At 42.9% G+C, this 24,870-nt stretch overlaps 1 protein-coding gene across 3 annotated transcripts; it reads right to left on the bottom strand.

The window, feature by feature from the left end:
* Nucleotides 1-481: 481 nt before the first annotated feature.
* On the bottom strand, nucleotides 482-24,681 carry wee1 (WEE1 G2 checkpoint kinase). Of its 3 annotated transcripts, none has more exons than XM_086007982.1 (11): nucleotides 24,596-24,681; nucleotides 18,875-19,101; nucleotides 15,348-15,417; nucleotides 13,677-13,849; nucleotides 12,204-12,325; nucleotides 11,846-11,992; nucleotides 9,035-9,133; nucleotides 6,705-6,790; nucleotides 3,876-4,046; nucleotides 3,572-3,717; nucleotides 482-1,362 (listed from the first exon to the last, which is right to left on the bottom strand). In XM_086007982.1, the coding sequence occupies exons 2-11, from the start codon at nucleotides 19,000-19,002 to the stop codon at nucleotides 1,209-1,211; spliced, it is 1,296 nt and encodes a 431-aa protein (XP_085864108.1). In that variant the 5' UTR covers nucleotides 19,003-19,101; nucleotides 24,596-24,681; the 3' UTR covers nucleotides 482-1,208. The 3 variants fall into 3 exon arrangements, with proteins under 3 accessions (XP_085864108.1, XP_085864106.1, XP_085864107.1); XM_086007980.1 differs by lacking the exon at nucleotides 24,596-24,681 and adding an exon at nucleotides 23,386-24,245; XM_086007981.1 differs by lacking the exon at nucleotides 24,596-24,681 and adding an exon at nucleotides 23,386-24,244 and having other exon boundaries at nucleotides 15,348-15,405.
* Nucleotides 24,682-24,870: the final 189 nt, after the last annotated feature.

The raw sequence follows: 24,870 nt of genomic DNA, 5'->3' as shown, positions 1-24,870 counted from the left end.
TTTTCATGCAACAAGGCCCCATATAAATACAAGTCAGGGAAAAATATTTCCCTCAGATTTATGCCATCTTTCACTACCTTTAAAAGCAATAGACTTTTAAATAATCTCCTAAATTTTCCATCTACATTCAACTCAGTCCCTTCCTCTCAAATGAATCTACTCAAATACACTATACTGCAGATGCAGGTTTTAATTCTTGGCTGTGACGTAAAAGATCCATCTAATAAGAACACCTGAAATCAAAATTACTACATAAAGTACTTTGAATCATGGTTTAACATGTTAAGACAAATGAATGTTCCCCCCCCACCCCCCAATCAGTAAGGCTATCACCCTTACCAAGATGATCAGTAAGTGCATCAAGAGTCCACTTCGGGTCTGGAACTTATTTAATTTTCCACTGAATTTTCAGGAACTAAAATCCATCTGTTGGTCATTTTATGTAATTAAGCATATAATGCTAATAATCTTCACACCAAAATTTACATTTACAAATGTACACCAGTTTATTGGACAAGACGGTTAAGTGACCGACCACCACAATTTACAATTTAAAAGTACAGAAAATAGAAACACTTCAAGAAACACAAAAAAGGTGCAATGTTTCTCTACAATGCACTAGCTTAATATAAGAACTGCTCTAAATACAAGCAGTAAACAGTGAACAACTGTTATTTTCTTTAATTCACATAATTAAAAGTATTCTCCAAAAAGCCTATTTCTAATACAGCAATGATTGTTTATAATGCTAACTGAATTTTACAGCAAGTGTACAACACTGACTAATATAGCAGCAGTTTTTCCAAGACAAGTTCATCCATAGTTTCATGCCATGGACCTCCAATGCCTACAAAGTGCTCCCAGTACAATGTATAACATGGTTCAATTACATCCTCCAGATGTACACAATGCAAGTTTTAAACCTGAAACAAGGCAGATTTGCAGAATTCATGGTGTACAAGCCACTCAATAAAAATGTCCCAATATCTTCTTTAATCAATCTTTGTCCTCTTTATTCAAAAGGCACACTAAAAATTGAAAAATAATTAAGACGATATAGGCAGCAGAAATGCTATAGCCTAACCAAATTTTGCACACAAGAATATTCAGTGGATCCTACAGTTGTGTGATAACTAAACTGGCAACAACTCGCACAAAAAAAAATCCCCAGTTTAAAAAAAAAAATCAGCCCAGTCATCTACAAGATTTCAATATATTGTAAGGCTGAGCGAACGGTTGATCTTTTTCCCAATGATCCTTGTACTTCTGTTACTCTGCACTGTAGACCGAGTTGTCATTCGGTCGGTGAACAACACTCTCTCTTCAGCTGCTGCTTTTGCCATTTGTGCCTTCTTCAGTTCTCTGAAATGATAAAAAAATATTTAATGCAGCATCTCAATTCCAGAAATATTATGGAAAAGGAGGATTACTCTTTTTTTTAAAAACTTCCTTCTTGGACAACAAATTGATGGAAGGACGGTGTGTTCCGACAAGGACAGGTACACAAAAACAATTCCGAGTGTTGAATTAATAGGGGAGCACAAAAGAATGTTGTAATCCGACAATGATGCAGACAATTATTCCATCCTTCATTGTCATGCAAATTAACTTCGTTGTTACTAAAATTTCCACTAGTTATTTAAAAATGTATTCATTTTACCCGAGTTGCATTCCTATACTTCATTTTCTAATATATCTGGAGGATATAATGGGCTAGAAATTCACTTTGGGCCCGCCAGCTGGCTAGCGTCCAGAAGTTAGCGCTGCGCGCGGAGCCAGTTGCGCCCGTCGGAAATTCAGTTTCTGCGCCCCAAGTCGAAACCGGCCGCTATTCCAGGGTGTGCCCGCCCCCACTTGGGGCGCTGAAACTGAATTTCGGCGCGCTAGGTGCCGCAGCGCCACCCGCTGCGGCGCGGCAGGCTGCGGTACTGCAGGCCTTCCTCCTTCTCTTAAGGGGGAGGTGCCTGCAACGGGGAGATCGCCGCTTGATAGTGCCGGCAAATGAGCCCGGCACCACGGAGAAGTGCCAGGCTCCCGGAAAACAGCTGGCAATGCCGGGGGGGGGGGGGAGGAGAGGAGGCCGGGGAAGGAGGTGCGGGCAGGCGGCCGCCGAAAAAGCGGCTGGCCGCACCTCCGCCTTAACTCGCCCCACTGAGGCTGCAGGACGGCCCCGTCTTCACATCGTTGTTTGCGGCCGCAACTAAATATGGGGGGTCGGGCCGGTAGCGGGGCGGAACCGGGACACTGACGTCATCGGTATGCGCATCGGTGTCAGCGCAGCGCTACCGGCTACCGCCGCCATTACCGCAGCACTGAATATCAGCGCAAACTCCTCAAGTGGCGCAGAAGCCCTCTTTGGGCGGTAACTGGGCGCAAAGCCCACTGAATTTCTAGGCCAATGTGTTTAACCAGTGAATAGCTGAGGCACATAGATGGTCCGAAGGCAACCGGGGGGGGGGGGGGGGGGGGAAGGTGGAAAGAGGGCGGAGGGGCGAAAGAGGGGAGACAGAAAAAAGTTAATGGCCTGTATTTTCCGATGCCTACAGGTGTGTATGAGCAGTGTACATACCCGCAGGGACATCAGAAATGTCGGTTTCAGGCATGTGAAGCCTGAAACAGGCCTTCAGGTCCATCTTTCAAAAGTATGAAGGGAAATTCCCTTCTCCTATTGGCTCACCTGCCCCATGCGATCCCAGGGACGCTTGCAAACTGCCTGCGCCCCTGGGATACGTGGGCCCTGCGCATTTCGACTGTGGAGAGGCCCAGGAGCGGAAGTGTCTGGACCTTGGGAGCCCTCAGGTAAGTGCGTAGATCCCCCCCCCCACCCCCCGATAGGAGGCATCCGCACGCAGGAAGCCTCCTATCGGAAATTACGGGCCAATAATTTGCCACTAGTGCATATTTACTTTGGCAAAACATGGACTCAATAATAGACAGGGGGGGCGGGGGGGGGCTGCAAAAGTATGAGAATGCTTGAGGAAAAGTAAGCCAGACAAAAGCAGGATATCAGAACAGCAGACGAAACATGCAACAAAAAAACAACCCAAGCTTCGACGATGTCAACATTCCAATCTGGACTTGCATTTTCAGCAGGGACAGCAACACAGGGGCAGAAACCCAGGGGCATTTGGAGCGACGATAGAACTTGTACCCACCACACCAGTTGAGATAAGCCAGCTCAGCACATACAGGTTAAACCTCATACATTTCTGATCTGTATGGCTCAATTATTCACTGCCTAAACTTTGAATCATTGGAGAGCTCAAACCGTACATTTAAGTTCTAATTTCTGTGATCAATATATTGATCAGTATTTCCAAAAGATTGAAATAAGGTACTGGTTCTGAAACATAAAAAATTCCACCTTTACGGTACAAAAATATAGCTAGAATATTCATCATAAAATCTACAAATATGGATTAGAGTTTGATAGATTAACAGTAGATAGTGTAAATTGTCACAATGTTTACACTATTAATTTTAGTTTCTGCATGTATGAAGCGAGTTCAAATGTTGAAGTACAAGTGATCTTAAATACAAGTTGACTACCTACTGTAGGAGAAAAGCTTACTTTTGCAAAAGTGCATTTTTGAATTTTTCGGCGTTCAGTTCTAACCGAAGTTGATCTGCACTCTTCCTTGCAGTTGGAAGCAACACTGAATGTCTGATTAAAGCACCTGCAGTGGGCCGTTTCTCCGGATCTGGATGGAGCATTAACTGAAAGAGAAAATTTGTATTTGAAGTAGGCATCTATTTTTCACAAGAATGCAACAACTTAAACAAACCTCATACTTGAAAATTTCCCCTTCCCTACAGAAAACAACCGAGAGGCACAAACCAAAACCTAAAACAATTTTGCTAGTCAAATATCTTACTTTCAATAAATCCAAAAATTCCTGCGAGTGTGTTTGCGGAATTGTCGGAAGTTTTCCTCGGCGAATCTCGTGCCATTTTTCTCCATTGGTTGGCAATGGCTCTGCACCAGCAGCAGATATAACAGTGAGTGCAAGAGCAAAAATATCTGCTTTCAACAAATGTCTATAATCCTGAAATACAAATACAAAATATTTGATAAAGATACCATAGTAAAGAACAAGACTCAATTGAAGATAGAAGGGTAAAGAAGAAAGATCTGTGCAGTTAGGAACCACACACAGTAAAGGGAGATTCAAATAAAATTAACTCAATCATGCAACTTGCTAAAACCCACATCCACAGTTCACCAACTTTCTGGGTTGAAGATAAAACAACTTGTATTTATATAGCGCCTTTAATGTAGTAAAACGTCCCAAGGCGCATCACTGGAGTATTAGAAGACAAAAAATTTGGCACCAAGCCACATAAGCAGAAATTAGGGCAGGTGATCAAAAGCTTGGTCAAAGAGGTAGGTTTTAAGGAGCGTCTTAAAGGAAGAATGTGAAGAGGCTTCAAGGGAATCTCGACAGGCTCAGTAAGTGGGTGAGAACATGGCAGATGGAATATAATGTGGATAAATGTGAAGTTATCCACTTTGGTAGAAAAAACAGAAAGGCAGAGTATTTCCTAAATGGTGAAAGATTGGGGAATGCAGATGCTCAAAGGGATCTGGGTGTCCTTGTACATGAGTCACTGAAAGTGAATGTGCAGCAAGCCATTAGGAAGGCAAATGGTATGCTGGCCTTCATTACAAGAGGATTTGAGTACAGGGGTAAAGAAGTCTTACTCCAATTATATAGGGCCTTGGTGAGACCACACCTGGAGTAGTGTGTACAATTTTGGTCTTCTTACCTAAGGAAGGATATACTTGCCATAGAGGGAGTGCAACAAAGGTTCACGAGATTGATTCCTGGGATGGCGAGACTGTCGTATGAGAAGGGATTGAGTAAACTAGGCCTGTATTCTCTTGAATTCAGAAGAATGAGGGGATCTCATTGAAGCATACAAAATGATTACAGGGCTTGATAGGGTGGATGCTGGGAGAATGTTTCCCTTGGCTGGGGAGTCTAGAACCAGGGGCCACAGCCTCAGGATAAAGGGTAGGCCATTCAGGACTGAGATGAGAAGAAATTTCTACAGAGGGTGGTGAATCTTTGGAATTCTCTACCCCAAAGGGCCGTGGAGGTTCAGTTATTGGGTATATTCAAAACAGAAGTCGATAGATTTCTGACTAGCAAGGGCATCAAGGGATATGGTGATAGGGCCGGTGAATGGAGTTGAGGCAGATCAGCCATGATCTCATCGAAGGGCCTACTCCTGCTCCTATTTCTTATGTTCTTATAGCGAGGCGGAGGTGTTTTGGGGCTGAAGGAGATTAGAGATAGGGAGGGGCGAGACCATGAAGAGATTTGAAAACAAGGATGAGAATTTTGAAATCGAGGTGTTGCTTAACTGGGAACCAATGTAGGTCAGCGAGCACATGGGTGATGGGTGAATGGGACTTGGTGCGAGTAAGGACACAGGCAGTCAAGTTTTGGATCACCTCAAATTTACATAGGGTAGAATGTGAGGCCAACCAGGAGTGCATTGGAATAGTCAAGTCTAGTGTAACAAAGGCATGGATGAGGGTTTCAGCAGCGGATGAGCTGAGGCAAGGGTGGAGGCGGGCGAGGTTACGGAGGTGGATATAGGCGGTCTTAATTATGCTGCTGATGTGGTCGGAAGCCCATTTCAGGGTCAAATACGACACCAAGGTTGCGAACAGTGTGGTTCCACCTCAAAGTTGTTGGGGAGAGGGATGGAGTCAGTGGCTAGGGAATGGAATGTGTCGGGGACCGAAAACAATGGCTTCAGTTTTCACAATATTTAATTGGAGAAAATTACTGCTTGTCCAGAACTGGATGTCAGACTTAGAGACCGTGGAGGGGGTCGAGAAAAGTGGCAGTGAGGTAGAGCTGGGGGTCATCAGCGTACATGTGGAAACTGACACTGTACTTTCGGATGATGTCGCCAAGGGGCGACATGTAGATGAGAAATAGGAGGGGGCCAAGGATAGATCCTTGGGGGACACCAGAGGTAACGATGTGGGAGTGGGAAGAGAAGCCATTGCAGGTGATTCTCGAGTGGAGTCCCAGCCAGCTGGGCGACAGTGGAGAGGCGTTCGAGAAAGATGGAGTGGTCAACTGTGTCAACGGCCGCAGAAAAGTCAAGGAGGACAAAGAGGAATAGTGTACCTTTGTCACAGTCACAAAGGATGTCATTTGTGACTTTGACTAGAGCAGTTTTGATACTGCGCCTTGGGCACAAACAGCATACAAAACATATCAAATTGATTTAAGACATTGACGTGGTGGGGAAACCTACCTCCCTGATCTACAAGGAGCATTGCTATGGCAAGTAGGAGTAGCCAATTTTGTATTAAGTGACAAATTGATGAAACAGTTTTGGCTGTTTATTCAACATTTAATGCAAGTTCATTTGAACTGATGGAAGGGGTAGCTTCCTTAAATAGGCTTGACCGAATAGATCAGTAGTTCAGAGGTCTCAAACACCAACCACATGCTCTATATACTGAATTATTATTTTTCTTTATTCAACTCAGTCTGCAGCAAAATTGCTGGTACAAATGGTGGAAAGTCACGTTTTCAGTTAAGTCATAGGATTAAAAAAAAACAAGAGTATCCCTTTTTGATTGGGGGAAGACGCAAAGTTATAATTTCAGGTCCTTTGCTTAGGTTCAGTCAAGCATACACATTCTACATATCTACTGCAACAATCGTAAACACTACCTCTTGCAGTACTTCGTTGGCCAAGAACCGGCTGTCTCCCTCCTCTACGTGAGGATTGGATACACGAGTAACATGTCCAAGATCACCTGATTGTAAAAGCAAATTTGAAGAAGTTACATACCAAATTTAAATTTATAGAATCTTATAGCACAAAAAAAGGCCAGTCAGCCCATCAGAAAGCACTTCACACAAAAAGGGTAGTGGAAATCTGGAACTCTCCCAAAAAGCTGTTGCGTAGCCAAGGCGGGTAGATGCGGAGTTGCGATACAGATCAGTCATTATCTAACTGAATGTTCTGGCTCTATGAAAGAGCTATCCAATTAGTCTCTTCCCACCTAAATTTGCGACTCTTTGGACACCCTCCGCCACTTTAACAGTTTCCTGGCCCCAACCGTCTCCTTTTCACTATGGACGTCCAATCCCTCTACACCTCCATCCCCCACCAGGACGGCCTTCGGGTGCTCCGTTTCTTCCTTGAACAGAGGCCCAACCAGTCCCCATCCACCACCACCCTCCGCCGCCTGGCTGAACTTGTTCTCACATTGAGCAACTTCTTCTTTGACTCCACTCACTTCCTCCAAATTAAAGGTGTTGCTATGGGAACCCGCATGGGCCCTAGCTATGCCTGCCTGTTCATGGGATATGTGGAACATTCTTTGTTCCGGTCCCCTCCCTCACCTCTTTTTCTGGTACATCGATAACTGTATTGGTGCCGTTTCCTGCTCTCGCCCTGAACTAGATAAGTTCATTCACTTTACTTCCAATTTTCACCCTTCCCTCACCTTCACATGGTCCATCTCTGACTCTTCCCTTCCTTGACTTCTCCGTCTCCATTTCTGGCGATCGGCTTTCGACAAACATCCACTACAAGCCCACCGACTCCCACAGCTACCTGGACTACACTTCCTCCCACCCCGCTTCCTGTAAGAACTCTATTCCATTCTCCCAGTTTCTCAGTCTCCGCCGCATCTGTTCTGACGATGCCACCTTCCATACTAGTGCTTCCGACATGTCTTCCTTTTTCCTCAACCGAGGATTCCCCTCTACTGTGGTTGACACAGCCCTTGACTGTGTCTGGTCTATTTCCCGCACTTCTGCTCTCACCCCTTCCCCTCCCTCCCAGAACCACGATAGGGTTCCCCTTGTCCTCACCTTTCACCCCACCAGCCTCCACATTCAACGGATCATGCTCCGCCACCTCCAACGTGATCCCACCACCAAACACATCTTCCCCTCACCTCCCCTTTCAGCATTCCGAAGGGACCGCTCCCTCCATGGCACCCTGGTCCACTCCTCAATCACCCCCAACAGCCCTTCTCCTTCACCTGGCACCTTCCCGTGCAAGCGCAGGAGATGCAATACATGCCCTTTTACCTCCTCCCTTCCCACTGTCCAGGGCCCCAAACACCCCTTCCAGGTGAAACAGTGATTTACTTGTACTTCTTGCAATTTAATATACTGTATTCACTGCTCACGATGCGGTCTCCTCTACACTGGGGAGACCAAATGCAGATTGGGCGACCGCTTTGCGGAACACCTTCATTCAGTCCGTAAGGGTGACCCTGAACTTCCGGTCGCCTGTCACTTTAATTCACCGCTTCACTCCCGCTCTGATCTCTCTGTCCTCGGGCTATTACTTTGTTCCAATGAAGCTCGAGGAATATCTTTCAATTCGATTGGGCACTTTACAGTCTGCCGGACTCAATATCGAGTTCAACAATTTCAGATAATTATCCCTGCCCCCATTTTTCATGCAGTATGATTTTTGCCACTCCCATTTGCAACATTTTATCTTTCCTGCCTCTTACAAAAGTACAGGATGTTCTTTCAATTCCTCCCTCCCCTCCTAACGCTGCCACCCCCCCCACTGTCTCTGCACCTGCTTAATATCGGTTACATCTCCAGCTTTTTCCAGTTCTGATGAAGGGTCCCAGACCTGAAACGTTAACTCTTCTCCACAGATGCTGCCTGGCCTGCTGAGTATTTCCAGCATTTTCTGTTGTTATTTCAGATTTTCAGCATCCGCAGTATTTTGCTATTCTATTAGTCTCACTTTCCTGCTGTTTCTCCATAGCCCTGTCATTTTTTTCTTTTCAAGTATCTATCCAATTCCCTCGAGTTATTATTAAATCTGCTTTCACGCCCTTTCACGCAGTGCATTCCACATGAGAACCTGTTGCGTAAAGAAAGCTCAGCTCCTGTTTCTCCTGTCAATCATCCTAAATCTGCTTCCTGTGGTTACTGCCCACCTGCCAGTGGAAATAGTTTCTCCTTATTTACTCAAAATCCCATAATTTTTCAAACATTAATTCTGAAGCAACTGATCCTACCTATTTTGTATATAATATTTGTTGACAATATGCAGTCATCATCATCCATCTCATCTGCCACTGAATTAGTGACTAATTTTTTGGATATAAATATGTTGCCTGAAAATAAAAAGGTAAGCAGCATTAAAAAAAAAACTAAAATGCAGACCATGAAGAACAGACTTCCAATTACAACGTAACATTTCAGAAGCGGAGCAAAACTTTACATGGGCTTCTGTACAGGTATTTATAACTGCATCCCAATTCGGTTTCCTCAAACTTCTACGTGTAGAAGTGTAGAGAAGCCCCCAAATTCGATCTTTGGTGAGTTATTGGCGCTCAGCTGGGGCGCTACAACTGGCATTGGGCCCCTAGGGTGGGAGGTAAAAATCAGGATAATCATCCTTGTCCATCAAGTGACCTCTGCTAGAAGTATACATGAACATCATTTGAAAACCTTGACAGGCTCAGTTGAGATACCCTTTCACAATTAAGTAGCCAGCCAACATTCACTGCCTGGCCTCACATGAAGAATGGCCATTTGAGTAAGGCACCCAGTGCCTAGGAACTGTACTTAAGCAGGAGTTGATACTTTGTGAAGGGAAGAACATTGGTGCCAAAATATATAAACATTAAAAATATAAACTTTTTAAAAGTCTGGAATCAACCCCAGAGCAATTTAGGGCTCAAATGTATGTTGTATAAATCTATTGCATATAGCAAAAAGCAGTGTCAGAAACAAAATGTAATTACCAAATAACACTGCCCCACAATTTCACCCCTCTTCTCCAGAGGGCAAAGAATTATGGTGGGTTGTTTCATAAATACTGGTGGCATTTCTTCATCTGTGAGCTGAAACAGTGTGGATATACCATTCAACTATAGGGGCATCATAACCCAACCGTATTCTGTCCCCACAAGAGGTCCATACACGTACCTTACAGCAGGGGTACAACAATCAGGAGTAGGAACCCCGAGGCCAACTGTCATTTCCCCTCTGCTCCCATTGCACCAGCCAACATGGGCTATACAGACTAGTGCCAACCCGAGACCCATCCGTCTGCATGGTTCGGTACAACACCACACAGTGCAATGCACAAACCACATAGCTGATCTTGGCATAGACAGGAAGACCAAATAGTCATCTTGATTTATTGCATCATAAAATCTGAAATCTACTTAAATGCTATTAATTTGTAAAATCTGGAAATCAGTTACCAGTTGAGAACAGCCTTCGCAACAGTGCTTGATCATGCCAAACATGGTACAGCTGATCAATCGCTTAGCCCCATTGTTCACCAACTTCGGTGAAACCAATGTTGTAATAGAATTCTTTTTCCAGAGTAAAATATTTCAGGTCAATTTAATGACTAGACTTAAAAGACAAACAGTTATGCAGCACTAAGTGAACGTATCCAACTGGACTGAACCGAAAGAGGGTAGTGAAAATATTCCAGGATATTTGGAATCTTTTGAGGCAGGAGTTTAAAACATGCTCTCTATGGGTAGCTGTGTTTTTTTTAAAGCTGATTACACTGCAACAATACCCTTGCTCACACTTGAGCCTTCGCTCCATCAATCTGTGCCTAAGCTCTCTGGACTTAAGTAGAACATGTCTCTATGATGAGCATGCCCTCCACAACAGGCAAGAGAGAAATTCTACAGGTGTAGATTTCTCAGTGGCTTGGTTTCGAGCACAATGATAGTGCGGAAACCTAACACAACTTGCATTTATATAGCACCTTTAATGTAGTAAAAGGTCCCAAATTGCTTCACAGCCACATAAGGAGATATTAGGACAGGTGACTAAAAGCTTGGTCAGAGATAGGTTTTAAGAAGCATTTTAAAAGGAGAGGTGGAGGGGTTTAGGGAGGGAATGCCAGAACTTACAGTCTAAGCAGCTGAAGGCACAGCTGCCAATGGTGGAGTGATGAAAATCGAGAATGTGCAAGAGGCCAGAATTGGAGGAGTGCCGAGATTTTGGATTACATAGGATATACGGCACAGAAAAAGGCGATTCGGCCCAACCAGTCCAAGCCAGCGTTTATGCTACACTCGAGCCCCCTCCCGTCTTTCCTCATCTAAATCTACTAGCATAACCCTCTATTCCCTTTTCCTCATATGCTTATCTAGCCTCCCCTTAAATGCATCTATACTATTTGATTCAACCACTCCCTGTGGTAGCAAGTTCCACATTATCACCACTCTTTGGGTAAAGAAGTTTCTTCTGAATTCCCTTTGGATTTCTTGGTGACTATCTTATATTGATGGCCTCTAGTTCTGCTCTTCCCCACATTCTCTCTGTATCCACTCTATCAAAACTTTTCATAATTTTAAAGACCTCCATTAGGTCACCCCTCAGCCTTCTTTTTTCCAAGAGAAAAGAGACCCAGCCTGTTCATCCGTTCTTGATATCTATACCCTTGCGTTTCTGGTATCATCCTTGTAATCTGCTCTGCACCCTCTCCAGTGCCTCTATCCTTTTTTTATAATATGGCTGGTTGTAGTGCTGGAGGAGGTTAGAGATGGGGAGGCAGAGGCCATGGAGGGATTTGATAACAAGGATGAGAATTTTATACTCAAGTTGTTGCCGGACCAGGAGCCAATGTCGGTCAGCGAGACTTGGTGAGAGTTAGATTACAGGTAGCAGTGTTTTGGAAGAGCTCAAGTTTACAGATAACTAGCTCACCAAAAAGAGGGTACCTGAAAAATTCTGTAAAATTGTACTTTGCTATTTCCCCCCCTTTAATTATAGGAAAGCAATTTAAATGTGGATATAAATTGTAATAAAGCATGCATTTATTAAAAATATTAAAGGATCTAGATACTTACTTGGCTTTATATCCATATGTACTAGAGACATAGTGTGAATATATTTTAGACCCCGAGCAACCTGTAATAGCAGGTCCCTGAGCTCTGGCTCGTTAAAATACTGTCTGTTCCTGTAATTTTCAGCTACTGCGTCCGATAGGCTTCCACCTTTCAAAACAGAAGCACAGTACATAAAACATTACAGTTTGTGATGTCCCAATTTAATAGACTAATTATAGGTTAAGCTTCTGAAAGTTTGCTTACATGTAAGCAGGCACATTTTCTTCAGAACACCACAGTACTAACAGTATAACTGTTAATCTAAATTAACTTTATACTGTAATAGCTATTCTATGGCATTTTAATTTAAAAAACTTACCATTACAGTACTCATTTTGTATGAGCATATGGTCATCTTCTGCCCAGGCTGAATAATAACGAACTACATGTGTGTGCTGTCCTAGCACTGCATGTGCATAGACTTCCCTTAGAGCATTCTGTCTATAGAAAAAAAGAAATCAGAACAGAAACTCCTGGAAATACACAATATTGCAGTCAGCATTAGTAAAGATGTTTCAGGCGTTTACCCTTCATCAGCCTGAAGACCAAACAAACATAGAAGATCGGAGCAGGAGTCGGCCATTCGGCCCCTCGAGCCTGCTCCGCCATTCATAGAAACATAGAAGATAGGAGCAGTAGGCCATTCGGCCCCTCGAGCCTGCTCCGCCATTCATAGAAACATAGAAGATAGGAGCAGGAGTAGGCCATTCGGCCCCTCGAGCCTGCTCCGCCATTCATAGAAACATAGAAGATAGGAGCAGGAGTAGGCCATTCGGCCCCTCGAGCCTGCTCCGCCATTCAGTTCAATCATGGCTGATCATCCAAATTCAGTACCCTGTCCCTGCTTTCTCCCTATACCCCTTGATCCCTTTAGCCTTAAGAAATATATCCAACTCCTTCTTGAATATATTTAATGAATTGGCCTCTACTGCCTTCTGTGGTAGAGAATTCCACAGGTTCACCACTCTCTGGGTGAAGAAATTCCTCCTCATTTCTGTCCTAAATGGCTTACCTCTTATCCTTAGACTGTGACCCCTGGTTCTGGACTCCCCCGCCATCGGGAACATCCTTCCTGCATCTAGTCTGTCCAGTCCTGTCAGAATTTTATAAGTTTCAATGAGATCCCCCCCTCATTCTTCTAAACTCCAGCGAGTATAAGCCCAATCAACCCAATCTCTCCTCGTACGTCATTCCTGCCATCCCAGGTATCAGCCTGGTGAATCTTCGCTGAACTCCTTCCATGGCAAGAACCTCCTTCCTCAGATAACCAAGATAAACAACCGTTTTAGTAAGGTTGGGAAAAGGAGACACATTTATGGGACATTAGTTTTGTTCACTGTAGCAAAAATTCCTCAAAAATCACCAAAGAAAACCAATAGCAGAAGACTGACTGAAATGTCTCCATGATCAAAACACTGATGAAAATAGTGCAGTAGCACTACGGAGAAATTCCCAGAGGCTGGATTCTTTTTCCTGTTTGAGAAGCTGGGTATCAGAACAAAATCGGGGTAAATTTAATTTTTCAGATATATGGGCACAGAGCCGCCACAAATTTCAAACTATGTAAACATTTAGAATAAAAACAGAAAATGCTGGAAATGCTCAGGTCAGGCATCATCCGTGGAGAGAGAAACAGAGTTAACGTTTCAGGTCGATGACCCTTCGTTACGTTAACTCGGTTTCTCTCTCCACGGATGCTGCCTGACCCGGAGTATTTCCAGCATTTTGTTTTTATTTCAGATTTCCAGCAGCCGCAATATTTTGCTTACGTAAATATTTAGAAACTACTTACTCATCAACTGAACCTGCTAATGGTTTCTTTGAGCGCTTTATTGCATAAATACAACCATCGAGTCTCTTCACACACTTAAAAACTGAACCAAACTCTCCAGATCCAATCTTCTCCAATTCATGGAACTCTGTTGTGTATCGTGACTTCATATTACTTTCAGTGATCGGAATTCTCTATTTTAAGAGTATGGAATAAAACAAAAGCATAAGTAACTTCAAAAATAGTGTATTATTCTAGGTAGCAAATACTAGCGACAGTCAGGCTAAACTTTCAACTGGATTTATTGTTGTTTACTGTGTAAATGAAGTCAGGTGAAAATTGCCAAAGTGCCTTTCTTTCTATGTACAGTTAATTATATTATTAAATCAAGTCGAATCTGGACGTAAATTTAGATGCAGTACATTAAAAAAATTCTAATCTATACGTGACATTCTTTTCTGAGAGCAACTTAGAAACTTAAATTGGTTCACAATTGTGGTGATTAAGACTCATTTCCAGGGAGCAATTTCAGCTTTAGATTTAGGGTTTTAATTAGTCAAATATAAATTCTTACATTTATTCAACTCAAATGTAAGACACTTCAGTAATACAAAGGCAAAGTTATACATGTATATTTTGAGGGTCACTTGAAACTCTATGATCGAATTTCATCACAATATAAAGTGCTTGGCATAGCACTGCAGCTTAGCTCATAAACAGGCATCACATAATGACACTGAAATCTTCCAACACAATCTAATTTTTCCTCCCAAAACTGAAACGCCATCCTTAAAGGCACGTAGACCTACTTCAATTATTTACACTTTTTAAAAGGAACAGTCATAAAGAAACATTATTCATTACAAAATAACAGAAAATGCTGGAAAAACTCAGCAGGCCAGGTAACATCCGTGGAGAGAAAATAGAGTCAACGTTTCGGGTCAAACCCTTTATCTTGACAAAGGGTTTGACCCGAAACGGTGACTATTTTCTCACCACCGATGTTGCCTGGCCTGCTGAGTTTTTCCAGCATTTTCTGTTGTTATTTCGGATTTCCAGCATTTTGCTATTATTCATTACAAATTGGATTGGCGCACACCACACAGGGCAAGTGAAGTATAGCTCTTCACTCCACCCAAAAAAGGTTTGTCATACCTGCTTTTATGAAATTAGTGCCCCTTTAAATATCAACCCAAGACTGCCTATTGGTTGTGTTGCTCTGTTCACAGTATATACTTCCCATGAAGATCTTGTAAACATTTGCACTGAAGACATCAGTAAAATTCCTTCCCCGATTTATCTTACTCCTAGATTACAGCTTGCGAGGAACTGACCAATCAGATTTGCAATTGGTTTCCGGTCTCCTTTTTTGAAGTAGCTTATGTCACTTGCTCAATTCAGATAACAGGAAAGTGATATCTATGTAAAAACTGGGTGTAAAGATTCTGCCTTCAAGATATGGGAGCAATTATAAAATATAGCCACAGGCTGGCGCACAGACTGCACCCTTCCCTGATCCAAACTAAATAATGCAGTGCTTTTTCTGTTCTATTTTTCTAACTGTCCAGCATCAACACACCACTACTACATTCTGGCTCGAGTAAAGTGACTGGACTTTAATACAACAATTTTCTTCTAGAGTTGTATCATTTACGCACAGTACGATATCTTTAACAAACATTTTGCTGTTACCTTTGCTGGCCGAATGCTTTCGTCATCAAGCTCCCCATCACTTCCGTCCATCATCTCCCTGCATGGAAACCTAAAACAATTAGATTACAACACCAAGAAGCATCCAGAAATTTAATTATATAAACATGATTACCATATGCAATGAAATATAGGAAAGCAGGCACTGCATATATTATATAAAATTTAGAAAAATGAGTATTTTGTTAAAAAAAAGTCTGAGAATGGAATTTTCCCTTTTACAGATGACTATAAAAAGTGCTGTAGAGTCTGCATGGTGTGCACAAAATCAGTCGTCATGGTTGAAGCTATTTCCTTGGCCCTGTGCAAAAAAGTTAGATATCCCCTCCCCTCATTATCAATAGTTCACAGGCATGCAACTCTGGCCAGGTTATATTCACACTCTAGCCACATCAAGACAGCTTACTTCCACCTAGACATTATCACCCACCTCTATCTCTACCTTACCTCATCCATGTTTTTGTCACCGCTGGTCTCAATTCCTCAAACGTCCCCCTCCACCCAAAAAGTCATACTTGAAACTCCATACCCTGGTCTGCACAACCATTACCCCCGTTCTCGCTGGCCCCAAAGTATTACAGTAATTTCAAATCCTCATTTTCAGATGCTTCATCTTTGCAACCTCTGCCAGTCTTGTCCCCTCCCACACCCTTCGGTTCTCTTGACTTCTTGTCTTCATTTCACCACTAGTGCCACCATCCTTAACCAGTTTGGTCCCACTGTCTGGGACCCTCTTCCTAACCACTCCACCTCTAAAGCAAGCTGAAAGCCCATTTCCACCCCCCCCCCCCCCAACCATCAAGCTGTTGGCAACTCTCCCACCGTGGCTTAGCATCCATTTGTTTTTATTCTAAGCACCTTGGGGTGTTTTTCTATGCTAAAGACACAAGTTATAGGTTATTGCTTCACTGGAATAAATTTTGTATTTCATGTACAAAAGGCAACTTTTCCACATGGAGTTATTTATCACACTCAAATTTACAATACCGTCTTTGTGACCCAAACATTATTACCTTTGCACCAATAGTGGTTAATCATGCACAACAATCATGCATTCAGTAAGTCATCCAAGTAACCATTCTTCATGTGAGCCCAGTGGGGGAGGGAGGGGGGGGGAAAAGAGGAGGAGGAGGAAGGGGAGAAAACAGAGAGCAACACATCACATGCCAAAGCAGTATTCACCAGCAAAACACACTTACAATCAGAACTGCTGCCACTCATTCAACAGCACCCCTCAAGCCATTACCTCAGGGGCAAGAGAAAACAACCCAGAAAATCTCCAAAAGGATTTGAATTAATAAGACCCAAAAAAAAAACTGCCAGCTATTTTCACACGGGCAATGAATGGAATGGTTAATGGTGTTGAAAACAGCGACACAATAAGCTACAGTTGCAGAGCACATTGTGACTTTACAAGTGCAGTCTTGTGCTGCAGGTGTATAGGAAATTGGATTGGGGGTTTCAAACAAATAGTAGTGGAAGCATGGTTGCAAGACAGTATGTGTTCTAGGACCAGAGGAAAAAGGGGTTTGGCAGTTCAAAGAAAATAGGCATGTTTACACTACTGAACTGACTCTGACCTAGCCTCCCTGGTCCACCATCTTCATATTCCCTAGCCTCTCGCCACATCACAGCTACTCAATCTCCCACTAACCGTCTGACCTCCCCATTTTCCTAGGCTCAGCACCAGGCCTCTGCTCGGAGTCCAACCATTGATTGCAAGTTCAAAGAACTCCAGGTCAATGCTGGCAATTAATCTCATTTGTTAACGTGTAAAATAAAGTTCCCATCATGACTGTAGAGAAAATACGTATCAGTGAGATTGGGTAAAGTAACACATGCGTGCATGACACTGAAAATACCTTTGCATCACAGGTGGCAGGACAAGTTGACAAAGCTGTTAAAAAAAGCATACGGGATCCTTGGTTTTATAATTAGAAGCATAGAGTGCAAAAGCAAAGAAGTAGTGGTAAACCTTTATAAATCACTGGTGCGCTATAACAGTCCTCGCCGATACTCGGCACTGAAAGACAAGAAATGGTGTTAACTTGGGGTACTTGCCCAGTAGGTCCCCTATAAAAAGTTAGGGCTGCTACATTCAGGAGCAAGTACATTTTTAAACAGCGTGATATGTAATAATTACTGCCAAACAATCTCTCTGGCCATAAAAAAGTAATTTTACAGGTGTAAACTGTCATTTCTTCAGCAGTTAATTAGGGTTGGAGATTTGTTTTTTTTTTAATTAATATTTTTCGGTCTGTCTCTTACCTCTCTCTTAAACCAATCTGTCTTTCCCAATATTTATTCTGCTTTTTGTACATGATTTTATTCTAATTTATAATTCCTGCTTTCTACATCGTGATTTAAACTATGCATGTTGCAGTGAAGATTCTTCAATCCAATTGGTGTTTCTTTACTTGCTCACACATGCCCTGTAGAGGGCGACGTGCTGGATCAGATGCCGGACTAGAGCAAGTTTCTGCTCTAAATCCCAAAAAAACATTGCGGGCAGCAGTCAGCGAGATGAATGGAGAGTGCTGTTCCTTCACCGCTGACCGCAAGAATCGCGCCATACGGGGAGTTCAAAATTGAGGGGTGGAACAGATATGGAGAAACGGTTTCCACTAGGAGGTTCGGTAACCAGAGGACACAGATGTAAATTGTCAAAACAGCCGCCGGGGGGTGGGGTGGGGAGAGGTGTGAATATTTTTAAACTCAGCAAGTTATGATCTGGAATGCATTGCCTGAAAGGGTGGTGGGAGCAGTTATAGCAACTTTCAAAATGGAAGTAGATATATACTTGAAGAAAAAATGTTTGCAGGGCTACAGGGAAAGTGTGGGGGGGGGGGGGGGGTGGGGAATGGGATGAAAATAATTGGATTGCGCTTTTCAAAGCACGATGGGCCTCCTTCTATGCTGTATCATTTTATGACTTGACCATCACAACAACTCTGAAGAGATTTGTTTAAAAGGGAAAGCCTAACTATTTTCGTTACAAAAATTCAACATCAAGAGTAATGAAGTTAATTATGAGAAAGTGAGAGTGAGTCCAAAGGGAAAAAAAAATCAAAGAGAAAATGGAAAAGAATTGAGGTGGGGCACAAGCAGAATTAGGTGCAGAATGAGACTTAAAAAACTAAGTACATGGGCAACATCACAAACAATAACTATTTTGAATGCACCAAAAAATGTACTTTAAAGTCCACTTAGTAAATGCAAACTGCCACTTAAGATGTTAGAGCTGTCAAACACAAAGCAGAACACATTGTTGAACTGGCCATGCCAACTTGTCTTATATTTTTACATCCGAGACATCTAAAACAGCTGTTAACCGTTGATTAAGGGATAACATTAGGCAGTAAAGTATTGTTCGAATTCATTCTGAACAGAAGGGCGTGACAGGCAAAATTGTTTCCAAACCTTGAGAATTTCAATTGTGCAAAATTTGGAAGTTACAAATTTGCCAGAATTGTATTGAATCAATAACTGGAAAATGTTTCAATATGTACCCATCCCAATATGTCCTTTTCCTCCTTCGACACTGCATAGATGAAGAAGAGTGGATGTACATGGAGTCTGGGGTGAAAGGGTTAATGTTGACATGTGGGGGTTTATTCCTGTTGTAGTCGCATGGCATTCTTTCGGACTGCTCAACATTCCTGAAGAGAGCCCCTCCTCGGCGTCTTGCTGAACTGGAGGTCAGGCAACTCGTAACCCTTGCCTTGGACAGCAAACTCTGAAAACACAAACACAAAGTAGCACTCTCATTTTAACTGGTCAGCAATTAGTTTTAACATTTTGAACATGATTTTTATAACTATTAAAAAAGTTAAATTTTTAGCTTGGCTCAGTTGATAGCAGTCTCACTTCAAGTCAGAGTTATGGGCTCAAGCCCCGCTAAAGACTGGAGATGATGTTAAATAGAAGCCTGTTTGTCTGCTCAGGCGGATGTAAACAGTCCCATGGACCTATTCGAAAAACGGAGTTCTGGTATTCTGGCTAATATTTTGCACTAAACTAATACCACCAGGGAGATTATCTGGTCGTTTAATTATTGTATATGGGAACTTGCTACCACTTCGTGCTTACATGAGTGCTAGCAGTTCAAAAGAATTCAACTGGCTTTTGGATATCCTGGGGCAATATAAACGCAAATTTGTAATAGAACCGTCATTTCTTGCAACTAAAAAAAAAACGATTTTCATTCCACGGTTAACAGAATTTGTACACACTATGCAGTGAAAAGCAACGTGCAGTAAAATGCTAAATCCCACATTCTGAAACAAACCTTAGTCATTAGCACCATCTGATGCGGCAACAGTATACACAAACATCAACACGTGATGTGCAAAAGTTCAACAAGCAGCTAGAAAGTTGGTCAATGAGTCAAGTAACTTGACTTGTGTCTGGCCGTTTTCCGCAATGCTATTCTATCCGCCCTTCCCACAAAAACAATTCCAAGTAAAACGGTCAAAATACAAGGGGAACCGATTACCGGCGTGTGTAAATTGTTGGGACGGGTCAAAAAGGCAGCATCGCGTAAAATCACGAGTCAAATAAATTATATAAAATAATTTCAAAGATTTTCTGTACAGTAATCACACTAACTCAAGCGTATTCGCAGGTTGGTTATAATGGTGTAAACGCAAGGCTGAATACAGTTCCGCTAATTACACTGGCGAAGCAGCGAATGAACGTAAAGGTCCACGTGGAGCAGAGCGATGTTTGTAACCGAAAAAAAAAATAGGGCGACAAGTCTGTACACGTGCATCGTCTGATCCACGATAGCGGGTGCAACGTGTCGGGCTTGGGAGAAATGAGTAAAGTTGGTTTCAATGGTGGAATATGTAAAACCACCAGCTACTTGCAACCACATAACAATTAAAACTCTTAATGCCTTTTGTGGTTTCTATTACAGTTCGGGGTTATAAAAGTACCATTTTCTCTTTCAGCATTTTCACAGGAATCCCAATTGCAAAGGCTATGCGATCTCGGATTAGCAACTACCCAGCCCCAAATACCGTAAATTGCATAATAGAACGAACCTATTAAAATTCCACCTTTTAGTCACTTCAGAAGATGGAATGTCATAATAGATCGGAGCTAAACTAGACTTCAGAATTGACAGAAGCATAGGGAATAGGGTTAAGAATATTGGATAATACGTTTGTCAATCAAACATTGTCAGTTTAAAATCAAAGTCAAACACTTTGCCAGTATCTCTCGAGGTCTGGGAAACTTTCCACTTCAATGGCCCAGGTACAACATTCTTATTTTTAAAGCCATATATTCCCCACTGATCTCTGCCAAAGCATACAGGAAACTCCTTCAAGATCAAATATTCTTTGGGATTTTGAGGGATTGCTGGCAGGTATATTACAACTTAAAGATATTAAAGAGAGCTATTGACTGGCTATGTTTGATTTTTAATATACACAATCATAACAGGCCAATTTCAATGTTCTGGTACAGCCATAGTAAGCCCATTAAAATTAAACTTACATTAATGATAATGGACTAAAACATAGCATAGTTTAAAACCGGATGCATAACTACATAAATTCACAATAACTTTCACACCAAAAAAGCAATTTCTCCAATACCAAACAGTGCACTTTACAATTAAATGAAGTTCTAGCAATATTCCCCCATATTAAAATATGCCAAACGTATAAACTATTTTATTTGCTCAACCATTGGTGGCCATGCCTTCTGTTGCATAGGCCCCAACCTCTGGAATTCCCTGCCTAAACCTCTCCACCTCTTTCCTCCTTTAAGATGCTCCTTAAAACCTACTTTGACCAAGCTTCTGGTCATCTGCCCTAATATCTCCTTATGTGGCTCAGTGTCAAATTTTGTGTCTTTTAACACTCCGGTGAAGCACCTTGGGACGTTTTACTATGTTGAAGTTGCTACATAAATACAAGTTGTTGTTATTTTTTAAAACACCAAACTGGAAGGGATACCTTAATATAAGAGAGACTTGCTTCTAGAACCAAGCTCTAATTCGGTCCATAAACCTCGCCACCTCTCTCCTCCTTTAAGTCACTCGTTAAAAATCTAACTCTTTGACCAAGCTTGTGTTTATCTGTCCTAATGTCTCTCGTGGCTCGGTGTTGAAAATTTGTTGGACAACACTCCTGTGAAGCGCCTTGGGACGTTTTACTATGTTAAAGGCGCTATATAAATGCAAGTTGTTGTTTCAGAAGTAGAACTGAAACAGTTTCATTTGCATTCACCACCACATCCCAACATTTTCTCCTCATCTAACCCCATCTCATATGTGATTATGGAGCCAGATAGTGGCACCAGCTCTTCAAGCTAGGGTATGGCTTCTTCATATGCAAGTTTAGATAGCGACGACTGGCAGGTTATTTGACGACAAAGAGACTCGCAGTCAAATCCAATTCGCATCTGGAATCTAAACATACCACTCCACTTGGATAGTCATCAGGAGCATGAACCCGCGATCAGTTTTCTCCTTTCTACCCCCAGATCGCTGATGCTATCAATTGCAGCACCCACTATTGCCATGATTAAGATTAGCTAAATCAGTACTGCATTGACAATTCCTGGGCTACATTCCTCAACACTTGATGGTATATCTTAAATCTTCAGTTGATGATTACATATTATAGAAATTTAAATAATTCAATTACAATTTTGAGATGGGAACAAATCAGTACCAGTTTAGTTACCTAATTTACTTTCCTGTAAAAATATATGTTTTACCTTGTGATCTGACAACAAATGGTACAAAAATACCAAACAATGTGAAGTCACCCAACAGGTGGAAAACATACATAAAAAAAGCCCTTCTTCGGCCTTCCGTGTTACTGACTGTCCAACAGCAGTACAACATAGCCCTCCAAACACACTCCTAAAATATCCTACCTTCCTCAAGATCGATAACTTGCTGCTTAAAGCAATTCAGCGACCCAATTCAAATTGTACCACAAAACCACCAGCATATAACAATCACTCCAGGGACATAAATGCTTTTCAACATTTAAAGATCCTTATGACATCGATTTTCCATTTTCTTTAAATCAACAAATAGTCACCGCTAAACCAGTACATAGAAGACAACAGCTTACATATATAGCACATTTAACATAACAAAACGTTCCAAGGCGCTAAAAAAAGAGCGATATCAATAAAAACATTTGACAACGAGCCACAGAAGGAGGTATCAGGACAGACAACCAAAAGCTAGGTCAAAGAGGTAGGTTTTAAGACCCTGCTTCTGTAGTAGCTGGCACATGAAGATGGCCTTCACTGGCCTTACAGGGACAAGCATTTACTTGACACCTAACTCCCATCAACTAGAGGAATTTTTTAATGTTGCTGTTGGGTCATCATCAACAGGCAGGTAATGATGCCCCAACAGGAATGGAAGCCATATCTCACATTGGCTTTGGCTCTCAAAGCCCAAAGAACTAGATCCTGTTTACACTATGTTTTACTATCCGGTTTGCCTAGAGATATATGCAAGTTAATGGAAAAATGAAGTAAAACTTTACATATATTTCCTGATGCTCCATGAAAAAAGCTCAGAAACCCTAGTGGTCCGCTGCCGTTACTTTAGATGGCAGCTGACAACAAACTGACAGTCAAAAAAGCTAGAAAGAGACCCAAAACCTCGGTCTGGTACCACACAGGGGTCTACCATCTTCCCATTCCAACACTGTCACAGCACATTGGGAGCTGTGCTACCTCTTCATTTAGATCAAGTCATTCCTGTTTTAAAAAAACCTATGCACAAATATCAAACTTTCTTCAGCAAAGGCGTAGATCTGTTATGGGATTGGCGAGGCATTTTAAAACTGTGATCCTGGACTCGCACCCCCTTCTCGTCTGCAGATGCATGAAACACAAACTTTAAAACAGAATACCGCATTTTACACCAAGTGGATCGAGTATTGGTAAAAGAGGGCTATTAAACCCGTGGCAACACGTGTTTGCCCATAAAGCAGAAACTCTGGCGGCTGGCGAAAGGCTGCACCGGGACCGCTCTCACCTTGGGGGTGTGCGGCGTGTCGAAGAGCCGCAGCTTCCTGAGCGTTTTGTGCGGCGGGGTATCGGGACAGTCTGGGATGGGGGAGCTGCCCTCCTCCTGCTCGCCGCCCTCTCGGATCGGGGAGCTGCACTCTTCGCGCTCGCCGCCCTCCCGGATCGGGGAGCTGGACGATTCCTCCGTGTCTGGGCGCTCCCGGTAATCCCGGCGGGGTTTGAGCGGCGAGGAGGGGCTGCTGACGAAGCCGTCCTCCCAGCTCAGGTTACCCAGCTCCAACTCCTCGTCCTCGGCGCGGCGGCCGCCCGCGCCGTACTTGCGCTCGGGGTCCGGCGACTCCTGGAAGGCCGAGTCCTCCGTGCTGTTGCCGCCGTCCTCCTCCTCGTCGTCGCTGCCTGCGAAGGTCAGCTTCTGCACCGGGGAGGCCGAGGCCCGGGTCAGACCGGGGCTGGTGCCGGGCTTCAGGCACACTCGGCGGAAACTCATGACAAGAAATATGTTTAAAAAGCAATTAAAACCCGCCGACTCCGGTTATCTGGAGTTGAAACGGGTGAGTGAAAGCCAAGGCACCGACCCAAAACTCAGGCAATTTAACCGGACCAAAGCCGCCGAGAAACCCGGACCAGGCCCGGGAGGGTCTACTTTACACAAACAAGTTTGGGAGAGAGAAAAGTCCCGGCCAAACAGTTCCAATACAATGCCGCTGTCGGCTCTTGAGCTGCCCGAAGCTGGCTCAGTCGGTTTGTTTGTTTGTGTTATTCCGCCTCCCCTCGCTCTCGGTCACTCCGATCACTCGCTCCGCGCTCGCCGACACGGCTGCTTTCCCGCGACCGTTAGTCACGCGACCATTTTAGACCAATCGCCACCGCGCTCCCACATTTCAAAAACACAAGTCACATGACCTGCGGCGGCCCGGCTGCGCGCGCCGTCTCGCCGCTCGCGTCATTTTCGCGCCAAACTCGCCTGACCTCATTCAACCTTTTGCCCCTGCCTTGGGTTAAACTGCTTGTTCTCTAGGCCTTTACTTCTCCGGATTACAACGAATTCTGAAACATTTTCTCAAAAGCCATCTCTACATTAACAATCAATATTTTTTTTAATCAATCAAATTGGTTTATATAGTATTTGGTTTCATTTTAAAGCAACCTCACTGAGTAGGACATTTAATTAGGTTAAACATGTTAAACCTAATCAACAGCTATTTGACAAAGCTTACCTACTGCATATTGTTTCAAAGTTAATCAAATATCGGCTCGCGGGTGATTTTACATTCCCATTTCTATCCTGCCCGGATCCCCATCAACACACTGTCAGTAGTAAATTGCAGTTTTGCAAAGACGCCTTCTTTATTTCCAAACAATGACTCGGTGATGGTGAATTGGGTGACTGGGTAATCTCTCACCAAACATTAAATCTGAACAAACGTTAAGTTAACATTGTGTAACTGAACCCGAGGGGCATAAGATAAACTTTTGACGATTTCTCAACGTA

The sequence above is a fragment of the Somniosus microcephalus genome, chromosome 15 (genome assembly GCF_052327205.1).
Source record: "Somniosus microcephalus isolate GS21.2 chromosome 15, FLI_Smic_1.0, whole genome shotgun sequence".
Lineage (NCBI taxonomy): Eukaryota > Metazoa > Chordata > Chondrichthyes > Squaliformes > Somniosidae > Somniosus > Somniosus microcephalus.
Note: the sequence above shows the minus strand (reverse complement) of the source record. Positions and strands in the feature narration are given on the sequence as shown.

Coding starts and splice junctions, on each gene's coding strand:
- wee1 (XM_086007980.1), bottom strand. CDS start 23,865: ATGAGTTTCCGCCGAGTGTGCCTGAAGCCCGGCACCAGCCCCGGTCTG. Junction 19,102..23,385: donor ACACGCCGCACACCCCCAAG/GTGAGAGCGGTC, acceptor TTGTGTTTTCAG/AGTTTGCTGTCCAAGGCAAG. Junction 9,134..11,845: donor ACATATGGATATAAAGCCAA/GTAAGTATCTAG, acceptor TTTTATTTTCAG/GCAACATATTTATATCCAAA.